Below are 12,357 nucleotides of genomic sequence, written 5' to 3' on the forward strand. Positions count from 1 at the left end.
ATGGTTTCGGTAGGGAACGTGCCACCTTTGGGGACCAAACAATATCCGTTGCCTCTTATTGCTTTCAAAAAAATCCGAGTGTCAACATAGAACAACAGGAGTGTTGTGTTCAATTTTGGAATTTTTCGGGGTTCGTTTGGACATTTTTATACATTAACTGGGTTTCCCAGGCATTTTATGCGCATAATTCAAATTTGAACTACATGCACATGCTCCAGTGCATATAAACTGGTTGAAAAATCAAATATGTGTCCTTGGTTGCATGCTTAGGTTCCATGCAAGAAATGGGAATGAATTTCAAACACCCTGCCACCGTCACTCGGCCGCAAACATTGAGATACATGGCTTTTAAATTCTAGTAAATACAAAACTCATCTGAAATTCATGAAACTTGGCATGCTATCATGGAGCGGCATCAACATGCCGTGGTAAATTTTTTGTCCCATTTGGGGCAGGTTTGGGTATATGCTTCTCACAAACCGGAGCTTCTCACAACAAGCATGTTTTTTTTGGTAGGGAACGTCCCACCTTTGGGGACGAAACTATATCCATTGCCTCTTATTGCTTTCAATTTTTTTCTCGTGTCAACATAGAGCAACGGGAGTGTTGTGTCAATTTTTGTGATTTTTCGGGGTTCATTTGGACATTTTTATGCATTAACTGAGTTTTCAATGCATTTATGTGCATAATTCAAATCTGAACTACATGCACATGCTCCAGTGCATATAAATTAGTTGAAAAATCAAATTTGTGTCCTTGGGTGCATGCTTAGGTCCCATGCAAGAAATGGGAATGAATTTCAAACACCGGGGCACCGTTGATTGCCGGCAAAACATTGAGATAGATGGCTTTTAAATTCTAGTAAATCCGAAACTCGTCTAAAATTGATGAAACTTGGCATGCTATCATGGAGCGACATCAACATGCTGTGGTAAAAAATTTGTCCCATTTGGGGCAGGTTTGGGTATATGCTTCTCACAAACCAGAGCTTCTCACAACAAGCATGATGGTTTCGGTAGGGAACGTCCCACCTTTGGGGACGAAACGATATTGCCTCTTATTGCTTCAAATTTTTTTCTCGTGCCAACATAGAAGAACAGGAGTGTTGTGTCAATTTTTGTGATTTTTCGGGGTTCGTTTGGACATTTTATGCATTAACTGAGTTTTCAATGCATTTATGTGAAATTTGAACTACATGCACATGCTACAGTGCATATAAATTGGTTGAAAAATCAAATCTGTGTCCTTGGGTGCATGCTTAGGTCACATGCAAGAAATGGGAGTGAATTTCAAACACCGGGGCACCGTTGATTGTCGACAAAACATTGAGAGGCCTGGTTTTTAAATTCTAGTAAATCCAAAACTCGTCTGAAATCCATGAAACTTGGCATGCTATCATGGAGCGGCATCAACATGCCGTGGTAAATTTTTTGTCCCATTTGGGGCAGGTTTGGGTATATTCTTCTCACAAACCAGAGCTTCTCACAACAAGCATGATGGTTTTGGTAGGGAATGTCCCACCTTTGGGGACAAAACGGTATCCATTGCCTCTTATTGCTTTCAAGTGTTTTCTCGTGTTAACATGGAACAACAGGAGTGTTGTGTCAATTTTTGTGATTTTTCGGTGTTCGTTTGGACATTTTTATGCATTAGCTGAGTTTTCAACGCATTTATGTGCATAATTCAAATTTGAACCACATGCACATGCTCCAGTGCATATAAATTGGTTAAAAAAAATCAAATCTGTGTCCTTAGGTGCATGCTTAGGTCCCATGCAAGAAATGGGAATGAATTTCAAACACCGGGGCACCGTTGATTGCTGGCAAAACATTGAGATGCCTGGTTTTTGAATTCTAGTAAATCCAAAACTCGTCCGGTGCACAAGTTCACCGGGAAGCGTGCGAGATGTTCAACGTTGGATTTGTGCATCTCTTCAACGCAAACGGTTCAGTGAAGCAGTAAAGTGGCATAAAATAAACCAAAAAATATACATGCTGCCACACGCCCCGTGTGCCGTGCGAGCAGGCGTGAGTTGACGGGACGCATGCGAGCAGTCCGCCGCGCATGCATACTGGGAGGCGTGCGTGCAGGTGTGTGTATTGATGGGGAGGCGTGCGAGTAGCTGTGTGAAATGATGGTAGGAATGGCAGACGTCCGCCTCGCAGGCTCACTGGGAGGCGAGACAACTTTTAACCGCAGCCTGCCTCGCTCCCACTGGTCCATATTAATTGCGCACCCGAGCCACCGACCATAATAGGCAGCCGCACCCCAGTACACAGCGGTCACCGACGTCTGGACTCTGGAGTGTATGACGATGCCGCCAAAGTGCACCATTGGAGGGAGTGGCGACGCCGGGGCTGGTGAAGCACCCGCACAACGCGTGAAGCTGGCCACAGAGGTTTCCGTCGCCGCCGATGAGGTCTCGCGCGGGCAGCAGCACGACCTTGAATTCGTCGGCACCGTCGTGCCCCCAGCCGGAGCCGGAGGTCAACAGAAACTCCGGCAACAACCACTACAAGAAATATGTCAACTTATGACCTTCTGTCAGTGACCCTGGAAGAATTGTTCATAAATTTATGACCATTTTAGACCAATTGGTCAAAAGCTGTCTGGAGGGCTCCAAACCCTAAACCATAACGACCATTTTGGTCAGAAAGGTCATAATTTCATTAGAGGAAATGGTCGTAAAGTTAGTAGCACTGTCCATTGCCTCATGCCTAGCTGATAACAACCAATATAAATAGTCACTACCCTTTATTTTCAATGCATTAGGATGATTAGGCAGCCACCTCAGCAACCTCGCTTATGTGTCATTGTCTAGGTGTCATTTTTTCTTAAATGTTAATATTCAACAGACAGGCGGGGCACACACTGACAGGCGGGACCCATTTGACAGGCGCCCGAGAGCTTAATTCGCCCAAAAAATATGCGCGAGGCGGGACTCGAACCCACGACGTCGTGCTTGATTCGCTCGCTCGCTACCGCTGGGCTAGAGAGGGATAGTTGGTCATGTATGGGAATTTGCCAATACATTATATAAAACTACGGCTCTCTCGTATCATTGACAAGTGAGACCTTCCGACCAGGTGGCTTCGAACAGAGCAACACTTTGTGTTTTTCTAGGTCTTCCGACCAGGTGGTGGCGGGCGACGGCGGAGGCGACGACGGGGGCATGGGCCGGCAGCGGAAGCAACCGGCAGGGGCGGGGGCGGCGACCGGCGGTGGTGTTGCCGGGGCCGCTCGCCTCGACCACAACAGGAACGGCGACCTCGCCGCTCGCCTCGCCCATGACATGAATGATGACCTCGCCGCTTGCCTCGCCCATGCATGGGGGACTCGCCGCCGCCGAGCATGGGGGAGTCACCGCCGCCGCAAGCAGACCTCGCCCACGTATGCACGCCTCTCCTTCCCCCCTCTCCTCTCCCCCACGCCTCAGATTTGCCTGTGTTGCGCCTGCTGATGAACACTATCCTGTGTTGCGCCTGCTGCTGAGGGGCAGGGGAGAAAGAGAGAGATAATTTGAGTTTTATTATCTTACTAGCTGAGGGGCAGGGGATGAACACACCTCCCAGTATGCACCCCTATCCTCTCATGCTGATCTTGTTACAACACTAGCTGAGGGGCAGGGGAGAACTTTGTTTGAATCCTAGGAAATGTTTGTGTGGAGAACTGATAGGACTTAATTTGTCTGATATGATCATAGGTATGTAGAGAACTTTGGACTGTCCAGAACTTTGAACTTTGGACTGTCCAGAACTTTGAACTTTGCTCCTAAACTTAATTTGTCTGATCTGAATTTTTGAGCATTGGGTAATGTAACTAGTTTTGTGGATGTCATAATGTGTGTGTGTGTGGTTGTATGAATAATCAACCTGCACCTATGAAGTTCCAGCCTAAGGTTTGTGTAGATTTGATGTAAACTTGGAAAATATGAAGGGAGTTGATGTAGATTTGATGTTACACCTCTGAAATTTCAGCCTCAAATTTGTTAAAGAACATCAATATTGATGTAGACTTGATGGAAACTAGGAAAAATCTCATTGATGTAGATTTGATGCAATCTTGGAAATGTCATTCATGTAAATTTGCAGTGCTGTTATTGTTGGTGGTTTAACCACAATAGTTCTTTGTGGCAGCATACGTTGTTATTGTTGGTGGTTTAACCACAGTAGTTCTTTGTAAACCACCTTTGTTTTTTTGTGAACCACCAGGTTTTTGTTAGCTTTTCTTTTCTCCCATGTGAAATCTGTAATTCCTATGAACTGCTTTTTATTGCTCCCATGTGAAATCACTAAACCATGTGAACTGGACTAAAGTAGTGAGAAATTGGAAATAGCTGAATGTTGTGGTTAGGGAGTTAGCATATAAAGTTGGGTGCCATTACTTCCATCCATTTTCATTAATTAATGTTGATGCACTTAAGATTGATTTGCTAAGTTGCAACAATTTGTTGTCTTTGGCAGATGGACAGATGCTGGATTAGAAAAAGAGTTAGAAAGTTTTTGAAAGAACATATGAAAGGAGTTGATGATTTCATGGCATTTGTTCAAGCAAATTTTGCCAACGATGCTCAGATTCTTTGCCCATGCTGCGAATGCCTCAACCGTTCAAGAATGGCTCAAGGAAGAGTGGAAGATCATCTGCTTCTTAATGGGATGTCTAGCACATATGATAGGTGGATATATCATGGAGAACCTTTAGACAGACAACCTCAACATTTTGAAGCTGATACAAAGGCCCCTCATATGATGGGTGGTGGTGATGCTGGCATTGATTTCATGGAAAAGGTTTTGCGAGATAATGCTGGTTTGGAGGAAGAGGATGGGCATGAAGATGATAGGATTCCTGACCTATTGAAGGATTTGTATGATGCTGAAGATCGTGCTGATGAACAGAAGTCATTGTTTGCTGAGGTGTTAGAGGAGGCGAAGCGCGCAGCTCATGAAGGGGGTAAATTTTCAAGATTTACCTTCACCATGAAGTTACTCCACATCAAGTCTTTCTACCGGATTAGCAATGCTGCATTCAACGCAATACTCTGCCTTTTGAGCTTGCAATTCCCTGATAGTTGTGTTCCCAGATCTTATGATGAAGCATTGAGCATAATCCGCAGGCTGGGGTTAGGTTATGTGTCAATACATGTGTGCCCAAATAACTGTGTCTTGTTTCGGAAGGATTTAGCAAAGCATGACAACTGTCCAAAATGCAATGCCTCTAGGTGGAATGATGCTGATGGGAAGAAGTCCATACTGGAGAAGGTACTGAGCCACTTTCCGTTGATACCAAGGCTGCAGCGGATGTTCATCTCGAAGAAATCATCGCGTGAGGTACAGTGGCACAAGCTGAAGCGGCAACCTGTGGACAATGAGCTGAGCCATCCAGCGGACGGAGAGGCATGGAAAGAGTTTGACCGTATACATTTAGATTTTGCTGCAGATCCAAGGAACATAAAACTTGGCATTGCCACAGATGGGTTTAATCCGTTTGGGAACATGAGCACGTCTTATAGCATGTGGCCAGTTTTTGTGGTGCCGTACAACCTGCCACCATGGGCATGCATGGATCAGTCCAACTTCATGATGTCATTGCTTATCCCGGGTCCAGAGTCTCCAGGAAAGGATTTTGATGTCTTTATGGAGCCCCTCGTAGAAGAACTGCTCCAGCTCTGGACTGGTGTACCTACATACAATGCCTTGAGTCCGAAAGAAAAGTTCAATCTACGTGCTGCAATCATATGGTCCATCCATGATTTCCCGGCTCTGCACACTCTGTCTGGGAGGATCACAGCGGGTTATAAGGCCTGTGTCCATTGTGATAAAGACCCTTGCTATATTGGGCACCGCCGCTTTCTTCCCCGAAACCATCGCTGGCGAAGAAGCAAAGATTTTTGTCGATGTGGAACGACACCTATGGGATCACAAGAATCCCTACTACGGTTGCCAGGGCGCAGGGTTGCAAGAAGAGCAGGATCAGTAGCCAGCACGAGAATCGTTTACCCAGGTTCGGGCTGCGAGGATGCGTAAAACCCTAGTCCTGCTTTTGTGGGTGTATTTCAGAGAGTTCTTGAGCTCTCGAACTAGCTGTGGTGAGTGCGTGGTTCGAAAGAGCCGAATCCTTCTCCAGTATGCCATGGGCCTCCTTTAATGTCGAAAGGGGCTGCCACAGTGGCACACAGGAGGTGGAAAGGCGTACAGTGCCCTGAGCTTATCGCTCGCATTACAGGACAAGACACATTTAATGCGTGGCTTAGGTGTCCCCTTGCTTTATTGGGGATGGGGGCGAGGCCCATCCCGTCCGTTGCCGCTCCTCCTCGCTTTGACATGCGCCCTGGCCAGCGATGCGTGCGGCGCCATGTAGGCAGGCAGGCAGCTGAGGTGGCGCGGTGGTGGAGCCAAGACCTGCATGCCGCCACGCAGGCGCTCGATGAGTTGGCCTGGGGCTGCATGTTGCCACGCAGGTGCCCGCCCAGCTGGTTGGGCTGGCAGCTGCATGTAAACGATGGTGGAAGCTTGGTTGGCGTGGGCCTGGCGTGGGCCTGGCGGTGGCCCTGCTGGCGTCCTTGGTGAGGGCCTTGCCGGGTGGCCCAGCAAGGGACTTGCCGTGTAGCCCGGCAAGGGTCTTGCCATGGCGCGCTGTCGTCCCCGGCAAGGGCCTTGCCGGGGGTCTGGTGGCCTTCCTCGGCAAGGATCTTGCCGAGGATCGTCGTCTTCTAATCCTCATCTGATCTTGAATATGTCTTCACAAAGATCTGCATGCCACCACAGAGGTGCCTTCCCGAGCCCTGGCCCCACGTGGATGATGGCGTTGGGGACCGTGGGCTCAAGGGTGGCTCGCTCTGTTGGTGCGGGGCGAGCTGTCCCAGCAAGGGTCTTGCCGGGGCTGCTGAGGCTACCCCGGCAAGGGTCTTGCCGGGGGAACCTGCTTCGTCCCTCTGCTGTTTGTGGTCTTGGCCTTGGCGTTGCTCTTATCATCTTGGGCTCTGGTCTTACCTTGGCTCATCTCCCCTGTTCTGCTTGGTGCGACCGTGGGCGCGGCTCCGACTGCCCGTGCACAGGTAAAGGGGTACAAAAGCGTGCCCCTCTTTTTGTACACCGACAGGAGCCCCCGGGCCTGGGCCACACATAAGCGCGACACGTTGTTGGGCCAGGCCCAAAACGGTGTGCGGGCAGGCGGGGCGGTTTTTACCGTGGTAAGACTTTTCGCGCGCTGCGCTTCCCACGACCCATGCGCGTGGCGCGGCGTGGAGGGGCGTGCGTGACGTGGGCGGCATGCGTGGGGCGGTTTTCACACGCATGCGTCATATCGCAGTAAAGTGGCGGCTCGCGCCTTCCCCGTAAAAAGAGGGAGGCGTGGAGGCGCGGCTCATTTACTGAACGGGGATGGGTCACGGTCTTCAAGGCGTCCACTCCCCATGATCACGGGGTGGGGAGTTGTCGCTTCACCCGTCCCCTCAGTTCTGCACGTCTGCCACGCGTCCTTCATGCGCCTGGGGTGGCAAGCGGTGGAGGCGGGAAACCGGGCCGTCGCTGGTTGGGGCAGCGGGTCGGTCCTGATTCCCTGCGCCTCCGGTGGCTGGATTGGCCGAGCGGGGCGGCCGAGCCCCGACCCCGCCCCTTTATAAAGAGGGGGAAGGGGGGATGGCGTCCTGCATTCTTCTGTCATCTATCCCCTCTTGCTTCTGCTTCTTCCTTTCACTCGCCATGGAGAAAGGGAACCCGGGTCCCTCGATGGTGGCGGCGAGGGTCGCCGCTCGACAGCGCGTCCCTCCTCCTCCTGAGCCCGTGGTGGTGGAACCGGCCGCGAGGGGAAGGGGGAGGGTGCGAGGCCGTGGGCGAGGCCGGGGCAGAGGTCGTAGTGCTCGGGGAAGAGGAGGACGGGGCGGTGCGCCGGCTTCGCCCCCACCAATGGTGCCTTTCCCGATGGAAGGCCATGTCGGAGACCAGCTCCGCGAGTTCTTCATCAGGCTGCGCCGGCCGCCGCATCGTCGTCTCCGTCTTCCCGCCCCGTTTGCTCGGGAGATGGAGCGTGACCGGCCCCAATCCCTCAGATTGCACATGAGGGGTTGTGGGAATGGGGGCACGCAGGTCGACGTCGACTTCCCGGCTCCTCGGGTCATGTACCTCCGTCATGGGTGGAAGACGTCCACTCGCATCCACAGCCTGACGGCGGGGCTCGTCCTCTACTTCAAATTAATGGAGGACGGCCTGCTCTCCGTCAAGGTCTTCGGAGAGTTCGGAACTCGCCTAAAGTGCTGTGTGGAGAGCTCCTCCGATGGAGATTCTGGCGATGGAAGCTCTTCCTCGAGCGAAAGTGATGAGGAGGACAGCGGGGCAGATGACGGGGACGAGTCCGACTAGGCGTCAGACGCCCCGCGCCTGGGCGGGTGCGGCAGCAGCATCATCTCCACCTGGCCGCTCCTCCGGCAGGGGTTTGCCGGGGGCGGGGCCAGCTCCTTGAACTTCTCGGGCGGTCTCCTTGGGCGGCTGGCGTCGGGAGGCTGCGGAAGAGGAAGAGGGCGGGCGGAAAGGCCGTCAACTCGGAGTACGTGGGCACCGACGCCTTCATCACGTATTGCCGGTCTTGCCGCCTCGTCTTCCAGCTCCTTTCCCGGCACCGTCATCACCGGCCCACCCGTGCACGGCCACCAAGGTGTTCTCTTGGTGCTTTCTGCTGCTCGTAGCTCGCCTAGGCGCCCCTTTTGCCCTCTCGCCTCCTTGACCTGCCTCCTGAGGAGAGGGACAAGAAAGGGCTTACGGGCATCTTATCTCTTTTTTAGTTTGTAAGCCTGCGGGCCTTCGTTAAATTTAGAACTTGTAATCCCCTTGCTCATGTTTTTCATCCCGTATGAACTGTACCTGTATGGGATGTTTTAATGAAAAAGGGATGCTTGCCGGGTTTTTCGTTCGTGGGTAGACCCCGCGACAAGGAGTGAATTATTGTTATCATTTAAGATAAACGTTTTTCGCCCGGCAACAGGCCTTGCCGTCCCCCTCACTTCACTCGACCATTCTCGCGCTCTTGGCGGAGGCAGGGATGAAGTGGGCTTAGGCTCCTCGTTTTATCTCCTTGCCGCCACGGCTACAACCAAATCCAGACCTAGGAGATAATCCTTGGGTATAGGAAAAGGGGAGCACGATAGCCTGGAGAAAGAACGAGGTTTCACATGCCCCAGTTCCGTTCCGAAATGCATGACAGAGGATGAAAGACTTATCTGGATCTGCAGCCCCGGCAACCTCATCTTGCCGCGGTTGGACCCTTATGCTTGCAGCCCCCGGCAACTCTGGTTTGCCGGGGTCGGGACGCTGGTCCGTTCCCTTCTTTCCAAGTAGCTCAGCAGAAGTGCTCATGTGCCCTGCGAACCAAAGGAGGACAGAAAAGGAACAGATAGACACGCACTCGACCTCTAGGCTAGGGGTTAGTCACTGCTAAGCACTATCAACCCTAACCAAGGAAGAGACTCGACCTAGAATGCATGCTATAACTTAGGGCGCCAGCGCTTCATTTATTTATGCTCAGGGTCTGCGCCTGTCTTTGTACAAAGGGTCACATGCCTTGCCGGCAAAGCTTGTACAAAATGTGGCTTGCCGGGAGGCCCGGCAAGCCGCGCCTTACGGGTAAAACTTGCGAAGATGCACGATGTTCCAGGAGTTGCTCACTGGGACAACATCTTCGGTCTCCAGGCGGACTGCGCCGGGCCTGGTGACTCGCATTACCCGATAAAGGCCTTCCCACTTTGGCGTCAACTTGTTGGAATTCTTGGCCGACTGAACACGCCGAAGAACAAGGTCGCCTTCCTTAAAGCTTCGGGCATGAACCTTGCGGCTATGGTAGCGGCGCAAGGCTTGCTGGTAGCGTGCTGCTCCCACAGCCGCCCGAAGACGATCTTCCTCAAGGAGCGTTGCATCATCTTGGCGCAACCGCTCTTGCTCAAGCTCATCATAAGCGAGCACTCGAGGTGACCCGTATATGAGTTGTGGCTCGATTTGGCGTCGTCCTGATCGACCAAAGAACTGCCGGCCATTCATCAATCCAGCGCCTTCCGCTCTTGCGCAGCTTGCCAAAAGTCTTTGTCCTTTGGCCTCGCAACACTTCAGCATTTGCCCTCTCCGCTTGGCCGTTGCTCCATGGGTGTGCCACGGAAGCAAAATAGACCTTGCTGCCGAGGTCTTGAATGTATTGCATGAAGGTGTGGCTCGTGAACTGCGTGCCGTTGTCGGTGATGACTCTGCTTGGCACACCAAAACGGCAGACCAGTCCCTTGAAAAACTTGACAGCTGACTGAGCAGTCACCTTTCTCACTGCTTCCACTTCCGGCCACTTTGTGAACTTGTCGATTGCAACGTACAAGTACTCAAAGCCCCCGACAGCGCGGGGGAAAGGGCCCAGTGTATCGAGCCCCCAGACCGAGAATGGTGAGGAGAGAGGGATTGTTTGAAGGGCTTGAGCTGGTTGATGAAGCTTCTTTGAATGGAACTGACACGCTTCACACTTGGTTACTAGTGCCGTTGCATCCTGGAGGGCGGTGGGCCAGACGAAACCTTGCCGGAAGGCCTTCCCGGCAAGGGCCCTCGACCCTATGTGGGAGCCACATATGCCTCCATGTATCTCTGCCAACAGCTCTAGTCCTTCCTCCCGGGGGATGCACTTTAGTTTCACACCGTTCGGCCTCCTCCTGTACAGGACGTCATCGACGAACTGGTACAGGGCAGACCGACGGTCTACTTTCTCCGCTTGTTCCTGCTCCTCAGGAAGCTCCACTATTTGTAGGAATTGGACGGTATGCTGCGCACGTGCCGGAGCCTGGGGCTCGACGGCAAGGACCAAAGGCATCTCTTCCGCCATGGGAGCCGCTGTCTCTACGGCCAGGGCTTGACGCCCTGCCGGAGCCAGTTGCTCTTGGGCAGGCCCAGCGTCCGCGGCAGCACCCTTGCCGGCGGCCCAGGGGGCTCGGTAGGAAAGTAATTGCCGGGACCTAACTTCCTTCGCTTGTTCTTCCCCGTTGATGGCTCGACGGATGGTTGAGTTAACCGGAGCAAAAAGGTACCTGGTTCCATAGGTAGCTTGAATGCAGCACGCTTTGACAGGTAATCGGCGATGTCGTTCTCCATTCGGGGGACGTGCTCCACCTGGATACCGTCAAAGCGTTCCTCCAGCTTCCCCACCTCATCTACGTACGCCTCCATCAATGGGCTCTGGTAATCCTTGTCGACCTGCCTAACAACAAGCTGCGAGTCACCCTTGACGATGAGCTTCTTAACCCCGAGGTCTGCCGCGATCCTGAGACCGGCGAGCAATCCCTCGTACTCAGCAGTGTTGTTGGTGGACATCTCTATGGGGAAGTGCATCTGGATGACGTACTTGAGGTGTTCTCCGGTGGGCGCGACGAGCAGCACACCGGCACCGGCACCTTGCAGCGAGAAAGCCCCATCAAAGTACATGATCCAGTCGCGGTCCGCTTCCTTGCCGAGGAGAGTGGTCTCCTGGATTTCTTCGTCAGGCGTAGAGGTCCATTCTACAATGAACTCCGCCAAGACTCTGCTCTGGATTGTCGAGGTACTTTCAAACTTCATACCGAAACTTGATAGCTCCAAGGCCCATTCCACAATCCTTCCGGTTGCATCTGGGTTATGCAGTATCCATTGCAATGGGAGGCGGGTGACGACAGTGATCTCGTGGGCTTGGAAGTAATGACGCAGCTTCCTCGAGGCCATAAGGAGGCCGAAGAGCAATTTTTGCACACCGGAATACCTCGACCTAGCCCCCTGCAAGAGGGAGCTGACAAAGTAAACCGGGTACTGCATCATCTTCTTCTTCTGCACCACCTCACTCGACTGCGCTGGCACTGCCTTGGTGGCATCAGACCCTACCGGGGGCCGCGCCTTGTCGGCACCAGGCCCTGCCGGGGGAATCTTTGGCTTGCCATCCGCTGGTTCTGCCGCCGTCACTGCCTCCTCGTCGACCTCCCTCTGTGCCACCAGCACTACAAAAAAAATACACTTCCGTGATGATACGTGTTTGTCACAGTAGGTCACGTTTTCTGTCATGCATGTACATCCATGACAAATTTATGACAGAATCAAGATAGTCATACCTGTGCTGTCGTAGAAGTGTTCCATGACATTGCCAAAATTATCATCACGGAAGTGTCCACTTCCATGACGATAAATCGCGCGTCACAGAAGTGCTTTCGTCAAGGGTGACCGACACGTGGCATCCACCGTAACGGAACGCCGTTAAGCTATCGGGTCGGGTTTTGGATGCGATAACCCGTTAACAGCCCCGACCAATGGGGATTTTCCACGTGTAAAATCATCATTGGCTGGAGGAAACACGTGTCGGCTCATCGTTGGGACAGAT

At 52.3% G+C, this 12,357-nt stretch overlaps 1 protein-coding gene across 1 annotated transcript in view; it reads left to right on the forward strand.

Annotated features, from left to right (window-relative positions):
- The first annotated feature begins 4,463 nt into the window (after window positions 1–4,463).
- LOC141042712 (uncharacterized) overlaps window positions 4,464–12,357 on the forward strand; it is a 43,864-nt gene continuing 35,970 nt past the window's right edge. The window contains exon 1 of the mRNA XM_073511591.1: window positions 4,464–5,883. Within this exon, the coding sequence (XP_073367692.1) occupies window positions 4,464–5,883 (1,420 nt within the window). The remainder of the gene's footprint in view (window positions 5,884–12,357) is intronic.

The sequence above is a fragment of the Aegilops tauschii genome, chromosome 3 (assembly GCF_002575655.3).
Source record: "Aegilops tauschii subsp. strangulata cultivar AL8/78 chromosome 3, Aet v6.0, whole genome shotgun sequence".
NCBI lineage: Eukaryota > Viridiplantae > Streptophyta > Magnoliopsida > Poales > Poaceae > Aegilops > Aegilops tauschii.